Source organism: Cryptomeria japonica, chromosome 1 (genome assembly GCF_030272615.1).
Source record: "Cryptomeria japonica chromosome 1, Sugi_1.0, whole genome shotgun sequence".
NCBI classification, from domain to species: Eukaryota; Viridiplantae; Streptophyta; class Pinopsida; order Cupressales; family Cupressaceae; genus Cryptomeria; species Cryptomeria japonica.
Genome location: NC_081405.1, coordinates 262,438,094 through 262,464,188, shown reverse-complemented (window position 1 = coordinate 262,464,188; position 26,095 = coordinate 262,438,094). Strand labels below are relative to the sequence as shown.

The 26,095-nt window shown below is 35.6% G+C and overlaps 1 protein-coding gene across 5 annotated transcripts in view; it reads left to right on the top strand.

The window, feature by feature from the left end:
* Window positions 1-26,095, top strand: part of LOC131073788 (uncharacterized) — a 98,890-nt gene that overhangs the window by 22,206 nt on the left and 50,589 nt on the right. For all 5 annotated transcript variants that reach the window (XM_058010293.2, XM_058010292.2, XM_059217092.1 and 2 more), the window contains exon 2: window positions 21,618-21,728. In XM_058010293.2, the coding sequence (XP_057866276.2) occupies window positions 21,618-21,728 (111 nt within the window). The remainder of the gene's footprint in view (window positions 1-21,617; window positions 21,729-26,095) is intronic.

Here is a 26,095-nt window from a genome sequence, read left to right as displayed (position 1 = left end):
TGAATTAGTAGTAGATTAAACTTTGAAATCCTTAAACAATCAGATATTCTTGTTAAACTGAACAACTTCAAATCAGAACCAAAAAGAATGCAACAACAAGTAGAGACCAGTACACAAGAAATACATAGAAAACCCGTAATGGGAAAAATAATGTTGAGAAGTGCTGCTAGGATATACTGTCCTAATCCAGCCTCACAAATAATAGTGTATACAAAGTTTTAAGGCACCAATCCTAAGGAATCACCAAATTCTTTGTTAGAGCACCAACTCTTACAAATTCACCATTTCACAAACTGAGCATCAACTCAACATCCTTTAGGCACCAACCATAAGAATGTCATAAACAAATGAACTACAGACTTCAAATCTGAAACATTTCAATATTGAAAGCATATATTCAAATTGTTACAAACTGAACACTATTAGTTTTCAGATATATAAATCAGTTTTATATTCCACAAAGTGATCAATCTGCAAATACACTTTTGTATTCTGTCTGCAATCTTTAGCAAAGCTCTATTCACACCAACTTAACACAATTTCAACAAACCAAAATATGGTATATACATCACTGTGACCTTTTTTACAGTCTGAATCAATTAAGGAACATATACTCACAGCATTTTACAATCTATTCTCAGTTGCATACCCACAGCATTACGTTCTTTCAATGCATAGCATATCCACTCGTGTATTTTTTCCTTTCTATTCATAGTATATCTGCTCATACATTTCATACGTTCTCTTTTCAATTCTCAACATATTTATTCATACGTTCTCCTTTCCATGTAATAACATCGCTCATCAACATTCATTGATCCATTGTTCCTCTTAAATACAAGTGGCTTTGAGTTGAACAGTGAGACGGTAGTTTAAAAACTACTCAATGCAGTTATAACTGAAATCTATTATAAAAAACAAATCCTTATTTGTAATGCCTGAAGAAGTATACACAACATTGTCTAGAGATTCTAATAACAATGAAATGTATTACAGTTTGTAGTTGTATCTGGTGGCAATGATCAGTTAGAAGCAAGTTAGAACTAATCACACATTTATCAACTAATCATACATTTACAAACTGAAATATCTAAACAATTAACTTGTTGATTATTGAACTTTAGAGATTGCTGTCTCCATTCCATATGCTGTTTTCAACAACTGGCACTAATGAAGACAAAACTTACAAAGCACAACTTTGGTAACTTATCATGTACAAATGGCGACATCATAACTGATTTTGATTTCTGAAATAAACAACAATCACATTCTATTATATTCACACTGTCAGATACACAGTCCGATTCAAACTGCTTAATAATTATACTTGATTGCTAGGATTATGGTGGTAATTCAATATGATATTCTGAGAGTTACAAATCAATCAACATATTCTGAGAAGTTTGTCTGCATCTCAAAACCAACCCGATCTGCACTTGTAAGTGTTTGTTCTGCAACTCAATCATCAATGAATCTGTTTGGGAATGTCTCTTTAAGTTTGACATCAATGACAAATTTCTAACATATAGGTGCACCTGAATGTGCTGGGTCAAATTCAAGTGATGAGTGATCAGAGTAAACATCTATGTGCATAAAGATCAGTTTTAACTTTTAAGTGGCAGAACTGTGATGCGGTGAACTTGGACTAATAAACGTATATTTTTCAAGTGACATAAGGATCTTTGAGGCATTCTTGGGAGGTAAGACAGGAACTATAAGTGATAAGGCTAGAGAAAAAGCACGCCTACCATTTTAGTGGTTGATGCAGCTTACTGTGCTTGGGAGCTAAGACAAGAACTATAAGTGAAAAAGATATAGGAAATGCATACATAGGAGTAAAATGTCCTTTTCTGTCGTAGATACAACCCAAATAGGTGCCTAATGTTTAAGAGCAGAGTTTAAGTGGCCGAATAAACCAAAGGGGTGCCTTGAAGTAAAATTGAGTGACAAAGATATACGGAGGGGGCACCTAGAAGGTTATGTCACTCTATTGGGTGGCAAAGATGCCTAAATCAGAGTCGTAATAAAAGTCACTTGAGTTACATACTACAAAAAGCATGCCAAATGCGCATACTATGTTTCATAAGTATGTCATGCCCCTGCCATGAAACATTCTGATACCATCCATAGAAAAAAAATAAAATAATAGGTGAATCTAGATAAATGTCAATGCTCAGAGCATTGTCTAATTTATAAGACTTCGCAATTTTCTGTGATTTAGATTAAAGGATTAATGTATAAAGCAGCTGTTTGCATGATTAATATAAATACTAATCGCCCAAGTCAGGCAATGCTCTAATTAAAGTCTATATTAGACAGCGATTAGCATGTTAAATGATTAACATAAATAAAACATCAAAAATCAGCAATTCCTTAATGAAGAGGCAACGAACAAGTATGATAGACATCACCTTTGGGAAGGGTGTGATTGTGGAAAGAGACATAACTCTTCATTACTATATGAAGGGTATATAAGGCAGATCGGTAGTTCAAGGAAGGCACTGAACCAGATCAGATCTTATATACATAGCCGGCATTCAGAAAACAGCTGATTTGTGATCTAGCAAGTAATTGGTATGCAAAGTGATTGAATATATATATTATTTAAAATATAATCTCTTATCTATCTTTAATCTAGTAATCAACGGGAATTGCTTATCTAATTAGACTCTTTAATTATTGATTTAATCTATTTATTTTCCTACAAACAATCCTGCATGGATTAGCAAGGAAGCATGTTAGGGAAAGGCAGTAAGATGGGTTCCCACAATAAGTAGACCACCCCATGTTGGATGGATGGTAGTTTTTGCCACTTGCGGGCCAAGGGGTGTTATACCACGCTCTTGGGCTTAATTATGATGAACAATTTTCGGGTACGCTATCGTGCTTTCCTCTCCAATCCATACGGTGGTTGGTTGTTGGAATTGAAACCAAAGAATAGAAGCAATCATGTATGGGTTAGTAAGGAGACATGATTGGGATAGGTTGTAGATGGGTTCCCCAATCTAAGTAGATCACCCCATGTTGGATGGACGGGAGTTCTTGCCACTTGTGGGCCAAGGGGTGTTATACCATGCCCTTGGGCTTAGTTGTGGCGAATGTTTTCTGGGCCAAGGCGTGTTATACCATGCCCTACCATGGTTGATTATTGGAAATGAAATAATAGATTAGATCCAAACAAGTGATTTTATTCAACTTAAATGCTTATTTACTTTTAAAAAGTTCTATAGCTATTACATGATTAAATTATAGAATACTATTTGTAAGCAAATTATGTTGTGGAATTATTACTTTGGGCAAAAATCAGGTATATCCCAATTAGGGGACATTCCAAAGTAACATGAGTAACTAGATAGTGGTTTGAGAGGTTTAAGTAACATGGACAAGCAATATAGGTGCCTAGATTGAGATGCATAACCTTATAAGTGACAATAGTAGCTTAAAGAGGCACTAAGCACAAGGTTAAGTGACATGGATGAATGAAATGGGTACCTAGGACACCAAAGGCACATTTCAAATGGAATGACTATAGGGTGTGCATGAGAGAAAGAGTAGAGTCTTTAGTGATAGAAAACATTGGTTGCATTCCTAAAGGAGGAAGAGCAAGGTCCAAGTGATAAACCCATGAAGAAGTTGTGCTTGGGAAGATGGTGACTGGTCTTTTAGTGGTAGTGATACATAAAATAGGTGCCTAGAGACACAATTCAGCTTCTTTTGATTTGTTGTGAAATGTGGGATAGGGATCACTCCAATTATGTTAAAACTATATAAAATAAAAACCAAAGATGCAATGTAGAGCTTTATATAGTTCTTAACACTAATCAGGCCATTGGTAAATGCATCCATTAAGTAATAATCTAATACAAATCTTGTTGACCAACTATAGCAAAAATAAGAAACAAATATAAACCAACTATATACACTAACCCAAATGTGTCACGTCTAGTTTTCAATAAATGTGTTTGAGGACCAAAAGCCCATTTCCTATTTTCTTTGAGCTAAGCTTGAGGAAGTCCTACCCCATAGATCTCAAATATTCTAAGTGTGAAGGTTTTATTGTTCAAATTTCTAAGGAATTTTCTTTGTCCTAGTTTACCCTCCCATAGTGCCTTTTCCTTGAAATCCTAACCATTTGTTGTAAGTTTTCTTTTGGTGCTAGAATTTTGGCCTTCTCCTTACTTAGGTACCTCATAAGGATCATCCTCGAATCCCAACCCTTGATTAAATATTTTCACATACTTTATTAGACTTTCGACCTTGCTTTTACTTAAGCTTGAATATTGTTGCTTCCTTTATACATCTTTTTGGAATTCGATCTTTTCTCATTCCCTTACCCAAGTACTTCATCTTGAGCATCCCTAAACCCCAACACTTGATAAAATCCTGTCATACATTCTATCAGAGTTGGAGGTGCAAGCATACCCTTAATTTGGTATGAGGTATGAGTCATCCTTGAACCTTGATCCCTAACACTTTCCACTATCCTATATCATTGGTATTGTGAGTTTAGACTTCCCTTCATTGGCATACCTTAAGGGATGATTTCTTTGGTACTTTTGAACCTTGATCTTCAATGGTGCTAGAGTCATGAATATTCTGAACTTTAGAACTTTGAAACTCGTGTTTGCATTGTTTACTCCTATCTACCTCCTTGCACGACCCAGGATGTCATTATTGACAAATTTGATGTTGCATCTACTCTAGAGGGGTTTTGGTGTCCAGAAGTAATTGTTTATCTCAAGGGTGTGGATTCACTTGTACTACGAACAATGAAAAAAGATCAAGATTTCTATGCAACCATTAATGCAATGGGTAGGGTTTGAAGCCTCAATCTTCCTCACACCATCTCTAGTTTGCCGTTTTGGGGGATTTCATAGCTGCAATTTTATACAAAAGGATTTCCTCTCACCACTAGGTACTTTTGCACATTCAAGGGAGGTGATTTCTATGTAAGGGTATTAAAGATAATGACGTCAAGTGCATGGTGACCCTTGAAGAGCACACAAAAAATATTGAGAGGGGGGGGGGGTGGTGAATTAGTATTTTGAAAACTTTTAAAATCATGAAACTTCATAAAACATAGAGAGAGTAGACATTGCAACACAGACACCAATTTTCTCATGGAAAACCCTTTCAAGTAAAATACCACGACACACAAAGCTTTCTTTAACAAATGGGCTCCAGTCTTTTTTTTTTCCCTAAAAATTGTCTGAATTCTTTTTGGAAGTTTTTTGAACAATTTTCTAATATAAAAATTGTGGGATTTAAATTCGAGGGTTTTTTCTTTTGGCAAAATTCCATGATTTCTCTACAAATCGAGATTTTATTTTTTTTGGTTTTTTCGTGGGCGTCATTTCTGCTAAATTGGGACACCTCTGCTAGCACTGTTTTTTGAAAAGAAATCATGGGTTTTTTCACGTTGGTTCAGCATGCGATGGCACTGCAGGCCTTTCTTTGCCACAACTAGGGTTTCATGGGATTTCTGATTACTTTTTGCACAATGACTTCTACGACTACTGTTTTTTTTTTCAGAAGTTTTTTTGCAGGTTCTAAATGCCTAGGGTTCTTACCGGCTTTGTTGTTTGAGAATCAAAGATGTTTAAGGTTTTTTAAATTGTTTCCTAATATTTTTAGTTAAGCTGCAATTTACCTCTTTTTCTGTGACTTCAAATAGCGGGAGGGATGGTGTCATTAATCAACTTCAATTTGGAAGGCAGTTAGCGCTTCAACAACAAAAAAGATAACACCTGGAAATAGTGGATGCTCACTATCTTCAAGTACAAGTGTCTTGACTAGATTGTTCTTGGTTCATCCCACAATTGTAGGTAAAGACTAGGACAAGTTTGATGAGCATAATTATGAAGGAGTTATGTTGCTCAAGTTATTTGTCACCGATGAGATGCTTCCAGAAGTGCCATTTGGCAAGACTGCTGGAGTAATTTGGACTCACTTGAAGGATTTGCATGAGACGTTGGATAAAGGCAGAGCATTCTTCCTTAAAAATATGTTGTTCTTGATAATGATGAATGACAAGATGTCTTTGCAAGATTGTTTAATGAAGATTATTTAAGGATTTGATGTTGATTTGAAGTTTGATAAATTGTTCAACAAGCTCTTGCAATAGGACAGGTGGAAGAAGCAGTTTGGTAGCAACAGTGATACAGTAAGTGTGGAACAAGCTTTTACTTTGATACTTTCAAGAATTTGAATAATATCACATATAAGTATTGTGGTGAGCTTGGCCATTTGAAGAAGCATTGCAGAAAGCGGTTGGCTGATCAATTTTCCAACTAGGGAGGGTCTCAATAGAGGGCTTATGTTGCTGCAGATTATTCAAAACAGCAAGAGTCTGCCTTCTATGCAATCATGGCCAAACGACCAGCAGATCATGCAAAGTCTTTAGCATGATAGATTGATTTTGGAGCATTTGACATTTTACATAGAGGAGAGATTGGTTCATAGAGTATAAGGCTTGCTCAAATTATGTTATCTTTGGTGGTGGTGAAGAGTACATAGTTGTTGGCAAAGGCAATGTTCATATTACTTCTGGTGAGAGAAATCTCGTTTTTCTCAATGTATACTATGTTCTAGGGATGGAGCTCAATTTGCTCTTAGTCAAATTATGTGCCGCTATCCCAAGTTGGATGTCATCTTCAGTGCACATAAGTGTCATGATGTTGACAAGGAGTCCAAGAGAATCATTGCAGCTTGCATCAAAGCTTATCGGTTGGTTGATACTACAGAATCTCAAGAACATTCAATTGATGCAAAGAGTTCATCTTCCATCAGTATTCTTTGGCATCAACGTTATGGGGATCTCAACCTATCTTATCTCTTAGTTGGCTCGAGAAAATATGGTAATAGGCTTTCTTAAGATTCAGCAGCAGACACACGATGCATGTGGAGCTTGCCAAGTAGGGAAGAAACATCGAACTCCATTTTCAGAAGGACAAGCTTGGAGAGCATTGAAGGTCCTTCAACTGGTTCATGCAAATGTTTGTGGACCAATGAATACTGCATTAGTCATTGGTGCCATGTGATATCCCCTTTTTGTTGACATCAGATATTCAATGGGATTAGCCTATTATTGACCCTCGTAGGCTAATAAGATTGAATAGAGGGTCCTTCGAGGAATGCAACTTCTCCAGTGGTTAGAGTTTTGTAGGTTTGGCTTTCGTTCGGCTTCATTTGGACTCCGTATGCATTGCTTACTATTTATAGTAAGTCAGAGATGTTAGAAATGGACCCCTGCTATTTTTAGTAAAGGGGTATGGTCATATGCAGCTTCATCATGTCAGCTCCCAGTTCAGACGACGTTCAAAAAGGATGAGTAATAATGGAGATATTAATGTTTATTTAGTTTAAATAAACATTAATGGTTCTGAGCTTATATTATTAAGTTACAATATAAAGTTTATATTATAACTTAAGTGAGGGTCGAGGTATCATAAGTTGGGGCCATTGGAATTAATTAATTAGAACTCTCAAATCAAGGTAATTATTAAATGATAAAGTGCATCTAATTTTATTATCATTTAATATCATTTAATGAGCAAAGGAGAAATCGAACTTGTGAGGGAAATATATATATTGTCTTGAAGAACTCGAACCTCATTGTGAATTATGCATTTTGACACTTGAAGAATTTTAGCGAGGAAGAAGCCAAGGGTTTCGAATTTCCAGGCCATTGGAGAACATGATACTCTTCAATGTGGCAGCTGCTGTGAAGTGGTGAAATATCCACTGAATTGTGGCATTCCGGAGAGCTTCATCCAGGAGTTCTATTTGTGCTTAAAGTTGGAGAATTTTATCAAGAGTTTGAAGGGGTTTAAAGATTGATCAATTAGAGACTTGTGGCTTCTACCTGGCAGCCATTAAAGAGCAGATTGCAGGCTTTCATCAGCTGCTACAGTACTCATGAATAGTGACACTACAGTATCCGTGAATAGTAAATCGATACAGTATCCATGAATAGTAAATCGCTACAGTACTAATGCATTTTAGAAGAGTTAATCTACAAAAATTCAAAGGGGTTTGAAGAGCGATTTTCAGATTGTTGGAGGCTACATTTATTGCTGTTAGTACCACTCATTGGCACGTGGGAATTACATGTATGTATGACAAGTGTTTGTGTTAATTACAATCTGCTGTAAGTGCATTTTGGTCTCTTAGAATGCATGGCAAATGTTCGTAGAAATGTCTAACAGCTGTAGATGCATATTTCATACGATTTCAGTCACACATTGTCATTGAAAGGTTAGTGGTAGGTGTTACATTGCATTCTCATTTAACTTCAGACTTTGATATATGTCCTTTTGAGTTCAATGAATGCATATTCTCATATCTTAAATCAGAATATCAAAAAGAAACCACAATCAGCAAGTACAGATGTTTCATGACAAGTGTTTGACAATATTCCTTGAGCATTTAAATCAGAAATTTTCAATCAGATTTGGCGAGGGATATTACATGCCAGGTATTTTCTCTTGTTTGTTGATGATTTCTGTAGGAAAATGTGGATGTTTTTCCTCAAAGCAAAATCAAATGTGTTTGATGAATTTCAGAATATTAAAGCATTAGTTGAATAAGAATGAGAATGTCCAATCATCACTCTTAGGCTAGATAATTGGGGTGAATTCTGTTCCAACGAATTCTTCGACTTTTGTTCTATACATGGTATTGAACGTCAGCTTACTACACCCTATACCCCTCAATAAAATGGTGTAGTTGAGAGGAGGAGCCGTACTATTACGGAAATGGATCGATGTATGTTGGAGTATAGGAGTGTTTCAAAAAAGTTCTGGGCTGAGGCAGTTTACACTACAACATACCTTCTTAACAAGTCTCCCACACAGGCTATCAAGAAGATGACCCCAGAAGAAGCTTGGTCTGGGAGGAAACTAAGAATCAACCATCTCAAGGCTTTTGGTTCTACTGCATACGTTTGGATTCCATATGCTAAGAGAACCAATCTGGATTCCAAAAGTTAGAAGTTGATGCTTATAGGATACAATGACAATCATAAGGCCTATCGGATGATAGATGTGGACATTGATCATCTAACATTCAGTAGGGATGTATTTGATGAAGAAGGTGGGCCTTTTCAACTCTCTTCCAACATCAAGAGTCCTAAAGGTTTGGGTGTTCGACTTCCATTAGCTCCAGTTAGAGGGGGAATTTGGACGATCCTGACCTTGTGGAATCTCCTAGGTAAGTACCCATTCCAGAAGATTTTCCTTAGGACAACTTGGATCAACATCTAGATGATTTTATTCTAGGCAACCCAAGTCATGGTGATCATCCTGATTTGGAAGAAGATGCATCTACCGTGTGGCCTAAGTGGTGGAAAAACTCATTGGTGATGTTCGGGATAATGAATTGGTTGAGGGTAGATCGTGCAAAGGCAAGAGTAAGCAAAGTACAATTAACTTTGCTCTTACGACCAACATTCAAAATGTTTATGAGCCCCAAGATTGTTCAGAGGCGAAGGGTAAACCTGAATGGGAAAAGGCTATGGAATCCAAACATCATAGTTTTTTGAAGAACAATATTTGGTTTCTTTTAGATCTTCCACAAGGGAGGAAACCCATTGGCTGCAAATGGGTGTACAAAGTCATGTACAAAGCTGATGGAACACTTGAGAAATACAAAGTATTGTTGGTAGCTAAAGGATTCTTGCAAAGAGAAAGCATACACTGAGGAGACCTTTGCTTCGACAACAAAGATGAGCACCATCCATCTTGTTCTAGCCATTGTTGCACATTTTGGTTGGAACATCCATCAAATGGATGTGAACAATGCCTTCCTCAATGGAAATTTGGAGGAAGAAGTATACATGACGTAGTCCCAAGGTTTTTAGGTTGCAGGATAAGAGCATCAGGTATGCAGACTAGTGAAGTCTATGGCCTAAAGCAGGCCCCCAAGGCTTGGTACATAAAGATTGAGAAGTATTTGGATGCATAGGGCTTTCAGAGAGTCTTTCAGATCCCAATTTATATGTCAAAAGTACTGGTAGTGATATCATTCTTCTTGTCAGCTATGTGGATGATATTATCATTAGTGGTAGTGGGGCACATTTGCTTGAGCAAATCAAATTGAATTTGTGTCAGGCTTTTGCTATGACAGATTTAGGCATCCTGCATTATTGTCTAGGTGTAGAAGTTTGGCAAACAGGTGGTAGTATTTTCATTTTTTAGTCTTAATATGCCGGGAGTTTGCTAGACAAGTTCAGAATGACAAATCGTCTACACCTATGGTCAGGGTTGAAACTTTGAGCCAAATCAGACTCACCAGTGCTCAATGAGTTAGCTTTCAGGCAACTAGCAGGCAGCCTCATGCCACTAGACCTGATTTAAGTTATGCCATGAGTTACATTTCTCATTTCATGACAGCCCCTAAGGTGGAACATTGGGTTTTAACGAAGCGAGTACTTAGATATGTGAAAGGGACGTCTAACTTTAGTATTTTGTATAGCAAAAGCAAACATCCTCAATTGTTTGGTTTCACAGATTTAGATTGGGCAGGTTCTGTTGATGATGGGAAGTTTACTTCTAGACATGTTTTCAGTCTTGGTACAAGGTACGGGTGCAGTCACATGGACCAATAAGAAGTAACAGGCAGTAGCTCTTTCCTCAACAAAAGCAGAGTATCAGGGACTTGTCAAAGCAACATGTGAGGTAGTATGGCTTCGGAGGATGCTTTCTGTTTGAAAATGTCTCAAGCAAGGTCTTCACCCTTGTTTTGTGAGAACCATGTTGTGCTAAAGCTTTTAAAAAATCTAGTCTTCTACGAGCATACAAAACATGTTGAGCTTCAATGTCACTTCATACGACAACTTGTTGAAGATGGATCAGTGGTGTTGTAGTATGTTCCAACTAAGGATTAAACTGCAAACATTCTTATCAAGTCCTTGAGTCTGGACAAATTTGTAAAATTCATGGGCAAACTTGGTTTAGTTACTAGAATGACCATAAAGGGAGGGTATTAAAGTAACATTGTTATATTTAGCTTATAATGGTCATTTAAGTTTAGTTAGTTTTTAATAACTTTGTTTGTTTCTTTTAGTTTAGTTTGATTTGCTAAGTTGATGATTGTTTCCTTTATAGAAACATCGTTTGTAATCTCTTATTTCACTCCATTGTAATATATCGATTATATGGGTCTTTTGTACACCTAGACTTGCCTCAACTTTTCTTTCTTATTCTGGATCTACTTATTGTCTTAGAAATTTAGGATTGCCCTCTAATAGAATTGTTGTAATATTTTCAAGCATTTCATTTTGCTCCTCTGGTTGTTTCTTTTCTCCAGTTAGCATGTTTTTGAAATATCTCATCTGTTTAAATTTTTTTATTGTCTTCTACAATTTTCTTTTTTAAAGTCCTTAGCTTGCTTATTTTGTATTTTGTTTTCTCAGGCAGTTGTTGATAAATGAAAGAGTTGGTGTTTTTATCTCCCTGTTTCAACTATTTTACTCTTGGCATTTTGTTTCTAAAATGGTTCTTGTATTCTTAGTACTCTTCAGAGCATCTTCATATTTTCTTTGTTGTTTTTATTGCAGCATCTTTTTGAACTACTTTCATTTCTTTATTCAACATCTTTTTTTCAAAGATGTTGCTAATTTTTTGTTCCATTATTTGACCACCTTCGCCATATGTGTAAGCCTTTTGTGTCAATTTATGTTTTTTTGGTCCCTTCATTAGAATATTGCTTTTCTTAGTTTTTTTCAATCTACTTATTATAGTAGAAATTCATCATCCTTTTTTGATAGAATTGTTTGAAAAATTTCAACATTTGATCTAGTTGGTTATTTTTCTCCTTTCACTAACAAGTTTCTGAAATACTTCAAAGCTTCTTTTTATTAGAATATTAAAATGTTCTTTAATGGTCATCTTAGTCATCTTAGTTGTTTTAGGTAGTTTCCTTTTCTGTCTTTAGTTCATGATTGTTTCCTTTAGAAACATCGTCTTTGTAAATCTATTTAAGGAGACTTTGTTTCCATTGTTTAATAGAACGTCAAGTTATCGTTTCATGGTATCAGAGTGGGTCGATGGGATTCTTTAAGATTTGGCAAATTTTTTGATAAAAATTTGTGGAGGCGTTACGTGGAATTTTTTCGATTTATTTTTTTATGAAAAAAAAATCACCGGTGGTTTGATTTGTAGATTTTCGAGGGTTTTCGTGGGTCTGTAATTCGCGTGTCTTCTCGCGTGAGATCCAACGTTTGTGTTTTTGTGGCCCATGCACAATTTCTTTCAGTGTTTTTTCGGGGTTTTCTGTTCATGTTAGCGTTTTTTTCCGTGCTTGTTTTTTTTTTCACAGTGGGGTTTCGTTGACATTTTCGGGCGTTTATGTTTTCTCCCACATGGTGCGTTTGTGTTTTGAGGTTGCGTGAGTAGCGCAAAGTTGTATTATTCTTGTGTGATTTTTTTTTCATGCATCTGAGTTTTTGGGTGGCAGGTGTTTTGTGATTCTCACGTTTGATTGCATGGGTTGTGACTTTTTTTTCGGCGAATATCATTTTCGTGCTTTCGCCGATGAGGGTTTTGTTTCAAGACCCACACGCGGATCTTTGTGTTTCCTGACTTGCGCGACTGGGTTTTTTGTTCTCTGCACACAACACCACCTTTGTGCCTTCTTTCTGTGGTGTGGCCTCTAGCCCTCTTTTTGTTGATCGTGATTTTTTGGGCGAACAAACAACTTCACGACCATGGTTTTTATAGTTTTTGGATAAAACTATGTTTTTTTTGTTTCAGTATCATTGCGGCTAGGGTTTTTAAACCCTTCGGTGAAGTCGTGACCAACGACCTTGGGTTTCTCGGGTTTTAAATTTTTTTTGTCCACAAAAAATTATTGGTGGTTTTATTTTTATTTGTATTTTTTTGCTTTAAAAAAAAATTACTTGTTGGGTTTATAATTTTTATCCTAAAAAAATTATTCAGTTTGGTTTATAATTTTCTAAAAAATTATTGTGGGTTTTGTGTGATTTTTTGCCTTAAAAATCGTTTTGAAAAAGGGTTTTATTGTTTTCTCCTCGAAAACAAAGTTTTGTATTTTAATCCGTGTCTCGGATTGTGTCGTTAGTTTTGATTGATTTTCACCTCAAAAATCGTGTTCGGTTTTGATCAATTTTTCTCCTCAAAAATCGTGTTTGGTCATTTGTGAGTCTTGATGTTTGTGTGGGATTTTGGGCTTTGCCTAATTTTATCCTCAAAAATCATGGGTATAGGTGTTCCTGTCTTAGGGTTTTTAACTTTGTTTTTTGGTTTGAAAAAACGATGCTTTGTTATCTTCAGTTTTTGGGTTTGGTGATTTTTCCCTCAAAATTCGTGGCTTCTTCTAGTCTGTTTTGGGGCATCGTGCTCATTTGCAAAAGTTTGTGGCTGTTTTTTTGAAGTAGTGGAGGGTTAGCCGATTTTTCCTCAAAATTGTGGTTTTGGTTTATGTGGCTGTTCTTGGTGCCTTTGGCTATAGGGAGGGACAGCTTTGTTACCCAATGTCAGGTTGGATGATTTGTGGTGATAACCAAAAGTTTTGCAGATTTTAGGAGAGTCAGTGGTAGGCTCTTATCACAGAGCATTCTGAGAAGAAGGCGGTAGCCTTCTCCTTTTTTCTCTCAGTAGTTAGAACGATGACCATCAAGGGAGGGTATTAGAATATTGTAACGTTTCTTTAATGGTCATCTTAGTCATCTTAGTTGTTTTACGTAGTTTCCTTTTTTGTCTTTAGTTCATGATTGTTTCATTTAGTCTCCATTGTTTAATACAACATCGAATTATCATTTCACTTTTTTGATTTATTTATTGCCATCAATGATCTTTGCTCTAATCTTTGTATTACTATTTTTCTTATAACATTTTACTTTTGACTTATGCTTTTAATATTTTAATTTCATTCTTAACACCCTTGGGAGCTTCTCTATATTTTTTTCTCTTTTTGCTGAATGTCTCATTTATTTGTTCTCCATTATGTCCTTCTGAACTACTGCCATTACTTTATTCAACTATTGTTGTTAAAAGATATTGCCATTTTTTTTCTCTATTAACTGGCCTTCATCATATTCTTAAGCTCTCATGTCAATCTATTGTGCCATTTACTTTCCACCATTCTGTTTACTTATCTTCTATATTCGGGTCTTGGGTTTGCTTTATCTTGAGTTTAAATGGGTACTTGTTGGTTTTTTGTTGTCTTGAATGTTTAGAGAGATATTGGCCAGTGGTATGATCCTAATTTAATGAGAATATATGATTCTATCTTCTTGCCCAGTACCAACCATTTTTGACTTATAGGAACTTGTCTAACTTGTCTGATATAAATTGGTTCTCCAGTTTGCTACTGCTCCAATTGAATTGCAGTTCTTTGGGTTCCACATCCCAAACACTCAGTTCATTGCAAAAAGAATTGAAATATGTCATAGATTTAAGATTTTCCTAAAAGGTTATCTCTTCCTTTGCTTCTCAGTTGGTTTTGATTTTTTATACAACCTTACAATTTTATCTTCATACTTTGGTCAAATGTCTCTTCATTATTTCTAAAATTGTTTTGCATTGGTCCATATACAAGTGATGATAAAATTTAAAAGTTTTGAAGCATATCCTTATTAGATTATATTCTGGAATTGTGCTTGACACCTTTGAAATTTTCAAAATTGTACATGATCAAACCTCTCATTGGGCATTCCGTTTGTAGTTATATCTTATTTGCTCTTTATCCTAAATTTTATTGATTTATTGAAGAAGCATGATAGGATTGTCTGGAATTTCACCTCCAATGTAGTATCCTTTCACTTTATTTGTTTTTAACCGTGTTTCTGTGTTCCTTTTCATTCCTTTGGTCTTCCTCCCTATTCCTGCTATTACCTTCATATTTGGTAGTGTCTTTTTCTGGTGTGTGTTGCACCTATGATTTTTGCTCTTGAGATTCAATTGGTTTGACTCTTGTGGCCCCATCTCTTTCTCTAGCTTACAATTTTTTTGATTTTGTTTTAAAGTTTGAACTTTTCTCTATTTTCTAGGGCAGCTCATTCCTTATTCTTTTTCCCTCCTTTTTTAGAAATCGGGTTTCCAAAACCACTTTTCCATTTTCGTTCTTTTCACCTAGTTATTCTTTTATCTTGTTTGACTGAGGGATCAATATCCTTTTCTTATCTGCATTTCCTTTTATTGTGAGACCTATTCCTGGCATATTTTGATATTCTTGACTGTTGGTAATAAGCCACACCCAGACCAACGATGCGCTGGCCAAATAGGGGCCAGTAGCTCAGTTGGTAGAACACTTATGCAACAAATGGAATGTCCTAGCTTCGGGTCCTAGCTGATCCATATGAGTTGTCGCTCAACATGTGGTATCAAAGCCAGGCTAGGAGCCCCAAGCCCTTGGAGTGTGGCTTAAAGCGAGGCGTTGGAAATAAGCCACACTTGGATGATGAGTTGGCCAAAGAGGGCTGGTGGCTCAGTTGGTAGAGCACTCCAGCAGCAAATAGAAGGTCTTAGGTTCTAGTTGTAGCTGGTCCATATGAGCTGTAGCTTAACATTGAAACTGTTATTTTCTAGATTTTTTCAGTATTGCAGGTCTCATCTCCCCTTGTTTGCAATTTGCTTTGATTTTCGCCACACTGCTATATTTCATTGACTGATGTCTAGTGTGTGGGCACTGCCTTCCTAATTATTGGTTGGGTTGTTTTTTTTAAATTCCTTTTTGGTATTTGCAAAAATATTCTCCTTTAGTGCCGAAAATTCAGTATCATTTCTTTCATAATTTCTTTTTTGATAGTGTTCAGGAGCCCATATCTTTCTATTTTCCATCCATTGGATGCTTTACTATTCCTGCTGCTATGGAAACTGTTTTTTTTTTCTCCTATTATTCTTCTGAATATTCCTCCCCAAGGCTTTCACTGTTGCGAGCTTGACATTTGAGTATATAATCTTTTTCTAACCACTAAATGTCACATTAGCTTATACTAGAGTATATAATCTTCCTTAACATTGGTGTGATAATTAGAGTGCTATAAATATCTCTAGAAATAGTTGGAACATCAAGACACCAAGCACAGTGAAATGTATATGCATCACATTTGACAGTTGATTTGTTGTTGCATCATCAATCTTTATTATTATTGCACATAGTTGCAAATTGAAAATATCTTCACTTCACCCCTAAAGCTAAGTATGCTCATCTTTACTAGGGTTGAAGGAAGTTGTCCTTGGGAAGGGAAATTCCTAAGCTCTCCTTCCTTCTCCATTGAATTCATTGAACATGGGCACCTTATTACACCTTGGGGTTCAGACCTGTTTTTCAGTTTTAAGACTAATTTTTTGTATAGCACTGTGTAAGTTTCACTTAAGGTGGGGTATCAGTGTGGTCACATAGCCAACTTACCTAGGTTATTTAGTTATATACGTATGTTCTAAGTTAGATTAATTGGTTATTTTCCTTTTTATGAAATTAGGAAATTAGAAAAAGTAAACTGCTGAACAAAGCTGGTGATCACATTCAGCTTTCATTTTGATGAATCACATTTAAGTGTCAATCAGGTTTATTTCTAGGGTTAGATTAGAAATCTGTAAAGCAAGGCTTCCTCTTCAGAATTTCATGAAGTGAGGAGGAAGACGCAACCAGATAGTGTAATTTCACCAGGAAAGCAGCTACAAGATAGTGTCAATATAGTAAGGATGTTCTGACAAATTGTATACTATTTTAAATGATTTGTGCTGTATACTGTTTTCTTGTTTAGTTATATTTTTGTCTATGACTGTTGTTTATATCCTTACATAATCTCAATTTAGAATTTGGCTACAAGATAAACAAAAAGATGTAGAAAATTTATCATCTTAATTTGTTATACTGGAAAGAGATATAAAGTTCAGGCAGCAACATACCTATACTTCTAGAGTGAGGTTAACCACAAATGGCATAGATCACAAAAGAGGGTAGATAATTTCCATGTTCACAAACCATTAGGAGAGCTAGATAATATGATCAGGTCATCTGCAAAGGAGCATGTTGAGAAAGATATGGTGCTGGGTGCTACTTTCATCCTTATTTGTGGTCTTTGTAGATTTCAAATGAAGTCTGAATCTGTGGACACCATAATCTGATAAGAATGCCAAATCTTTAAGATTAGAAGCGTTCTAAACTGTTTGGGAGTGGCCATCAGTGTTTCGTGAAGCCTCATGACATTTATAAGCAAATGCTTGAACATACCGATGTCACATATATTAAAATAATTAATATTATAGTTTTTCTATAACAGTCATTTTAGTTGGTTTAGTAGCTTTCCGTTTTTGTTGTTTATGATTGTTTTTTTTAGAAACAATGTCTTGTAATCTTTTATAAATAGAGCCTTTCGTCTCTATTGTATACATTGAAATATCATTTCATGGAATCAAAGCTTAGGTTGTTTTTTAGCGATTTTTTTTAGGAAAATAATTCGTGGGGTTTCTGATTTTTTTCTTCCACAAAAAATCATGGAAGGGTTTTTTGATTTTTTCCATAAAAGTTGCGGAGGATTTTGCATGATTTTCCTAAATATCATGCTCGTTAGTGTTTTCCATTTTTGATAATACATTGAAATATCATTTCATGGTATCAAATCTTAAGTTCAAATTTGTGGGTTTTTTGATTTTTCCCATAAAAATCACAAATGATTTTGCATGATTTACCTAAATATTATGGTTGTTAGTGTTTTCCATTTTTGATGAACCAAAATTAAGGTTTTTGCTCTTTTTTTTCACAAAATTGTGTGTGATCTCAGCATCACATCAGGAGTTTGACAATTTTTTCCACAAAAATCATGGTTTCTTGCAGTTGTTTTGGGTCGCATCTAGCTTTACTGGGGCGAACAGTGTTCATTTTGAAAAGTTTTTGACGATTTTTCCTGGAAACCATGGTTTCAATTTGAGAAGCCACTCTCGGTGTCTTTGGCTACAGGGACGGTTAGCTTTGTTACCCAACATCAGGTTGGAAGGATTGTGGTTAATCTTTGTCAGATCCAGAAGTTCTGCAGATTCAGGGAGGGTCTCAGCAGTGTTTTGAAGAGAAGGGGATGGCCTTCTATGCATTCGTGACATATTATGACAAGTCTTTTGTAGGGTAGTTAAAATGATGACCATTAAGCGAGGGTATTAAAATAATATTATAATGTTTCTATAATGGTCATCTTAGTTGGTTTAGTAACTTTCCGTTTCTGTTGTTTACGGTTGTTTCTTTGTAGAAACATCGTCTTGTAATCTTTTATAAATAGAGCCTTTCGTCTCTATTGTATACATTGAAATATCATTTCAACATAGTTTCCTTTCATCCTTGCACATACCAGTGTGAGAAGAGTGTAGATTATTTCCATTTTTAGAAACCATTTGGAGAGGAAGATGAAATTATTACATCATCTGCAAAGGAACATGTTCAGAAAGACGTGATGCTGAATACTGCTTTTATCCTCATTTGGAGTCCCTTATAGATTCCAAAGAAATGAAGCTTTGGGCATCATTATTTGATGAGTATATGAACCCTGGAAGGATAGAACTGCTTCAATCTGTTTGAAAGTGGCCATCAGTGTTTCGTGAAGCTTCATGACATTTGTAAGCAGATGTTTGAACATACCAATGTCACATAGTCTCTTATATAGGGAGTGTGATAAATAAAATGGCCTTTCTTAAGTACCCATAGCAGCAATAGATCTTCAAGGATCTCTGCCTGGTATACTCAATAATAGATAATATATTAATCATGTTGTCTATTTTCCAATAGTCCATTTTGAGGCCTGCCTGAACTGTGGTTCTGACCCACCTCTATTCAAGAGCTCAGACATACATGTCAAGAACATTTCATTAGAATTTGGCAACAATGTGCAAAATCGTAATTAGTTTTGTAGTTACAATGTTCAGAATTGTCTCCTGATTCACCAATAGAATTAATAATTTTTGTGGGAGCTTTTTAAGTTTTTTCATAAGAGATTGCGATCCTAATGGTTTTTCCTGTTGTAATGTCCAGTACCAAGTACCTTATCCTTTTAATTTGACAAGTGTTGCCATGAAGTGGCTTTCAAATGTCATAAAATAAAATTGTCATTTCTAATTTTGAGTTGGATTAACAAAGGGCTTATTTAAGACAATTCCAATGGCACATCTAATGAGAATCTGCTTGCATTGGCTATCAATGAGAACTGGACTACTTATTCTTAAGTTGTTTTGTTCAGCTCAATATTATTTTTTGTTTTGAATGTATTCTCATAAAGTGAAAATCATTGCTCTAAAGAGCACTGGTGTGTTAAATGTGTTTTGATAATCATGTATCATAATGGCATTTTGAATTTGGTTTCTAAGTTCTAGCTAACCACACAGGTCCTGCCTTTCACCATTACAAGAATCATGAAACATCTGCTTCTGCAGGTTACATATTCTCGCCTTTTCTTTGTACTAGTAACAACTAGTTTTGCAGGATTTACCTCATCTCATGTGCCTTGTGCAGTTGGTATTTGAACTCTTTCTATGCATGACAAGCATTACTTCATTTTATTGAATATTAGAAATATGCAAATACACCACCTTTGTGCAGCTGGGACAATAGCTCTGTGAAGGGGTCTGTTTCTGTGAAATAGGATGCACAGCTAAGATACAGTTAGAAACAAAGGAACAAAAATATATAAAAACATAAAAAATCAAGAAAAACATGAACAATGGAGTGTTTAAATATGATTCAAGAGGGAACAAGTCTCTTAGAGTAGAGAGATTCATCATATATGACACAGATGAGATAACAAAATGGTACCATGATTTTATGGATCTTGCTCAAGAATAAGCAAAAGTTCTGTGATGTAATTAATCTCTATACTTACCAGTTTCAGATGCATTTAATTTTATTGAATGCTGGAAATATGTAAAAAGTAAATACATCACCTGCATATGGCTGGAACATATCTCTCTTAAGGGGCATGTTTCCACAAAAAGAGGGAATGCTCAGCCAATTTAAAGGTGCACACAAAGTGACAAAAAATTGGAAAAATTAAGAAGTAGAAAATCATGAATATTGAAGTGTGAAAATAAAAATGGTGAATGGAACTTGAATTTAGAGGAAAGGCATTCATCATATACTCTTGGGCTGATGAAATGGGTTCATAATTTTATGATTCCATAGATCTTGGTCATGATCTCTGTAGCAGTTTGAAATGTACCATTCTTTCAAATTTAGCATTGGATGGCGATTTCACAAGGACAAAGTTATTATCTTGCTATAGTTACAGGACAGAAATATCTAAGTTTATTAACATGAAGACAGCTTTTCATAAACTTATCCTTAAGTTTAACTCAGCATGAAGCTTTTTATGGTATCCTTGGAAAAAATATGAGATCACAGTTATTGTGTGACAGACAGCATCTTAGCATTTTACCCTGCTTGACAGGCATAAGAGATTGAAGAAGAGGAGATCAATCCACAGGAGAAAAAGGAGACAAGCCAATCAGGCAGTTGAAAAGAGACAGAAGCAGTGCTAATCGATGGAAAACATGGGGAGTAGAATCAGTGGGGGAATATAAGGAGAAGCTCGAGAAGAAAACAGAAGCTCTAAAAGTATTTTCATTGTTTAAAAATTAATTATCAGTTGCTCTTATTATTTTTATATGTATATTTGAAAGAATACAAAACGTCACAGATTAACACCTATTAGCAGAATTTTGAGGTCTCCATCAGGTGGTCCATACTTTTACCCTGCATACCCCTGCAACCTTGAACACCTGTAAGCTTGACAAAAATTAAAGACATTGTAAGATTTGTAGTTAATACAATCTTAGAATTTTGTTATTGCCAGATTTGTACTTGTAATATGCATACCCTGACATGATCAAACCCTTGTAACGTTGAACGAAATCATAGACATTGCAACATTTGTAATTAAAATATTATTAAATTTATTATTGACGTTTGATATTAGGATTGAGTTCTTAACTCACAATGCTTGGGTTTCTCATTCTATTTCTGATCCTCTGTAATATTTCTAAGCTTCTTGCTTGGTAGAGCTTTTTGTTTATGTTTTTTTCCTGCTACATGATCCATTTTATGGCTTGTGTTAAGTTTAAGAAGGTATTCACATCTGCATTTGAGACAAGTTTTAACTTTCTTCATGCCAGTGTTCTGTAAATGTGATCTACATGTAATTTCCCCCCGTTTATGATGCTTTTGGATTTAAACCACGGATAAAACTCTTTTGTTAAGTCAACTTTTCTGTTATGTTTTTATAGTGGGTACTTAAAATCGCCAATGAATTTGAAATTTAAAGTTTATTTAATGGTAGATTTTTTTTGTGTTTTCTGATAATTGGAATTGATGTGCCTGTTCATTTCCATTGGCATAGAAGAAGCTAATGGAACTATGCTTTTGGTTGTTTTCTTATGATAGGAACTGATGAATTTGTGCATTACCATTAGCACAGAAGGAGCTCATGAAAAATATTTTTTGGCTATATTGTATCATTTCATTTTGATAACTCGTCTGGACTATGTTGTAAAAGTAAAATGTAATGCTGGGAATTGCTTACTTTATTTCTGAAATCAGAAAATGTTGAACATTTGCTTATGTTATACTATAAAAGTTTAGCTGTAAGCTAATGAATCTGCTGGATGCATTTGTAGGATAGGAGAATCTTGAAACAGACCCAGCGGTTGGTAGCATTCTACTTTCTCTACGATGTGTATTGCAGGGAGCAGTTATGTGCAAATCCATTTTTGTCTTTTCTTCTTGATGTAAGTATCACTAATCACATATATTGTTAGCTAAGATAACCTTTTTCATGTTGTATTTAGAATTATAAGGAAGGAAATCCTATATGATGACATGATAGTGAAAGTTTTCACTGGCAATTGATAATGACATTGGGACTAATGAATGAAGGAAACTCAATAAATTGAACAAAACTGTATAACTAGAAATATCATTGGCCATGCAGATGTGTCCGTGAGGGCAAAGCACACTTTTGGGACATTTCAGAGGTGGGGGTTCATAACATGAGGTCTGCCCACCTCTCCTCCTTCCTCTCCCCCTTTTTGGACAAAAGTTGGAATGTCCCCCTTATTGATAAAAGCTGTGTTCCACGGGGACACGTTCCTTGGCATTTTTCCCTCGTACCTGTACCGGAGACACGGGATTTTGATGTTTAATGAGCGTCCCGTTTTTTGCAAAATCGCAGGGATGTTTCCGGGATGAGATTTGGGCTGTAGGGGACAGAAAGAAGTCTTTGGGACAGCCAGGAGACGCCTAGCCGTCCCCTGACTGTCTTGGGGACTTCTTCCTGTCCCCTACGGTCCACATTTTTTTAGTGCCCAAACTAAAAAAAAACACATTTTTAATTTAAAATAGAGGTCCGGCTGGGCCCACCAAGACCCCAAATAAACATTAAAATATAACAAACCCTAATCTAATGCATAGAACAAGCAAAAGGAAGAAAAAGACACTCATTTTGACATTTGCAAAATAGGAAAAGAGCAGCAAGAAGAGAAGGAGCAGCTGGTTAAGGAATGCAGCCCCTCATATTGATAGTGACTCAGACAGAGACTCTAGCTCTGATCTTGATTTAGACTCTTAGTCTTAGACCTACCATGTGCTGATTATGGACAGCCATATATTTCCTCAGTTTATCTTGACATTATGATGGACAACTGATTATGGACTTCTATGTTTTAACTTTCTATTTACAGTTTATGTCATTTCATAGTTATGGATGTTTATTATTTATCATTTTATGTCTATTACAATGTTTATGACATATGTTGGCAATGATCAATTAAAGCATTACAATTTTGGTAAAATGTTTCAATTCTCTTGTCAAATCTCAATTCAAGTCTAATGCATATTTGAAATTTGAAATTTCTGCCCACACCCCCCCCCCCCCAACTATTTTTTTAACAGCCATCCCCTGCCGTCCCCCTGAAAATGACACAAAAGTACCACCGTACTGGAAACACCTCCTGCTGTCCCTGTCCCCGAAACTCAGTGGAGCATAGGTTAAAAGCTTTTGGGCTAGGATTTCATTTTGTTCGGGTGAGAATGGGGATTTGACAAAATATGGAACATTCTCCTTATTAGAAAACTTTTTGGGACGCCTTGGCATCCCTTGGATGGCTAGGGGATGTGAATTGACAACCCGATTGGAGTCGCGACCCTTCATGTCTCCTGATCGGGTATTTCATTCCTTTGATCGTGAAGGAGCATAGGTGAGATTGATCAGTGAGAGAAGACGGTGTATACTTATGTAGGATCTGCTGTATATGATACTCGTGGAATAGATAGAAAGGAGACACAAGCTGTTCTTATTCTGCAAATCATCGCGTATAGCTTGCTATACTCATTCGTGTGATATTATTGATATCTATCTGCTGTGTGGGTTGTCGTAGATTATACTACATATATCCGTGTAACACCTGTCGAAGACTCTGGTGCATATATATATGTATTATCCGTAAAGATAGTACTGAGCACCTTCGCATCATCTGGGAGGAGTTATAATCTGTTCATATACATGTGACTGTTGATGAATATTATGCTGTGGTTATACGTCTGATACCAGTTATATAGACATCTGGTGTAAAAACAATATATATATATATATACAGATATTTTAGTTATAATTCTGAATTAGAACAGTAATATCAGAGATATTGCTCTGTATCTCTAATCTTTCACTCTAATTCTTGTTCGTTTAATGTTTTGAAGCAAAAGGCACCATACTGGGAGTTTATTGGGAGTAGACAAAGGCTCTTCCAACTACCTTCATACCACATATGCTTGCATTTTGGTTGATCTTGATATCTCCAATAGTCTTCCAACAAATATCACCCTCAAAACTGTAAATCATCTTTGGAGCCAAACTTTGGACTATGAGGGTTTCCCTTTACGTTTTCATAGGTGCTATAATATGGGTCACATTGCTGCAAGTTGTTCGAAGTGTAAAATAGGTTGTCAAACCACTTGGTTGAAAGATGTCTCCACCCATCACTACACTATGGGAAAAGAAGATGGTTCTCCATCTCAAGGTGATGGTTCTACATAGAAAATGAGAAAAATATCCCCTTCCAATACATCATCTCTAGAGACTGAGTGTTTGAATGCCTTAAATATTAGATTACAATTGTTACCTGTGATTGTTGATGGATCACCTCTCTCAGAAACTTGCAGCAAGAAATCTTTGGACACAAAGGATGCTAAGCCTAAAAAGGAAGCAAAATTAGTTTCAGATATAAAGGTTGCTAAGTCTTAAAAGATTCAATATTGCAATTGTCACCTCAAAGTGACAAAATGGCCAATTCCATCTCAAATGGTAAAGATTTGAGTGACAAGGCTGCTAATGAAAAACCATAGAGAAATCAAGAATAGATAGAAGTTAAGATGAAGAAATCCCCCTCTTTAAGTGGGATAAGTAGTTGGGTGGGAACGTTGTAGTTCGAGATTGATTCTCAATTTATATGTCGTTCACCTCACTCAAATCCTCTCCTGACATAAGAGTGATTTAATCCATGTCTCTATTTATGTATTAACGACAGCTTGTTTTGTCTCAAGATTGAATGTTTGGCCAATGGTGGCAAGTCGAGGAGACTTCAAGAAAGAAAAACTTCAAGGTGGAGAGGGGAGGGACTTAGCTAGTACACCCAAAGGTCGACTCATGCTCAAAGCAATTTGGGTCTTAAAAAATTGATAGACACATCAAATGACATTGAGATCGACTAAGAAAGGGGATTTTTTTTTTAAATGTTATAAAACACTATTTCATGGTTGTTGTGACTTCCAGTAAAATGATTTTTTGTCCCCATGCTAATATGGGTTGCCAATAACCTAAGTGATAATAGCAATTAGAACACTTGCCATATAGATGGTTGAATAAAGTAGTTATCATTATGCAACCATGTTGTCAGGACATGCACCTTTTCGATTTTATTTTCTTAATTATACGGGTGTGGCTATAATAATGTAATAATAATTTTTATAGTGGAATAATGGACAATTGCCTTCATAATGATATCTTTCATGTCTCTTACATAAATTTTCTAAATGTGGACATGCTAGTATTGTTGTATTTGTAGATATAATTATTTTTATATAATTAATAAAATAATTTAATTGCAATTGTTTTTGGTTTTGATTGTGTGTAATTTTTCATATCAATGTTTTGGATCACACTTTGTGATCCATCATCATGATATAAAGAGATCTTAGAGGCATAAAATGACTAGACGCGGACTTGGATTGGCTTAAACAGCGGGGTATGGGTTAGAGGAGAGGGGAGATGACACGAAGCTCAAAGCAAAATGGGAGGGGGATGACAAATGGATAAATAAGAAAAAAGAATACAAAAAGATATAATACTTGTTACTAATGGTGAGACATTTGTATAAACATGTCATAAACATTATTTTATAAATAGAATAACATAAAACCATATATTTATATTATGAAGGAATATATATATATATATATATATATTCAGATATTTTAGTTATAATTCTGAATTAGAACAGTAATATCAGAGATATTGCTCTGTATCTCTGTAATTTTAATTCTGATCCAAAATTTAACATGGTATCAGAGCGGGTTTAAGAGAAGATATCAGACTTGTTTTAAGCAGTCAAGTAAACCTTTCTCTAGGGTAGATCTTGAAGGCATAGTACTGCAGATCTAAGGTTACAAATTATTTCAGACCTAAGGGCAGATCTTTGAAGGAGAATTTGTGGAGAAAAAGAAGATGGTGAACGATGTCAAGGTAGAAGATAGGCTTGATGGAGCCTCAAACTTCAAACTCCTGGAAACCTAGGGTACTCATTGCATTAGTGGAGAATGATCTTCATTTCGTGGAACGTAATATGCCCGAGCCTTCCGATGATATTGAGAAAATCCTTTGGAAGAAGAATGGCACAAAAGCTAGGAAGATCTTGATAGACTCTATGATGAATCATGTAGTACCGATCATCTCCAAGTTGAAGACAGCTGAAGAAATGTTTGATACTCTAAAAGGCATGTATGAGATCAACAACACTAGTAGAGCCCTTGCTTTGAGACAACAACTTCACCATGTAAAAATGGATAAAGAAGATTCAGTCATCTCATTCTTTATGAAGATTGC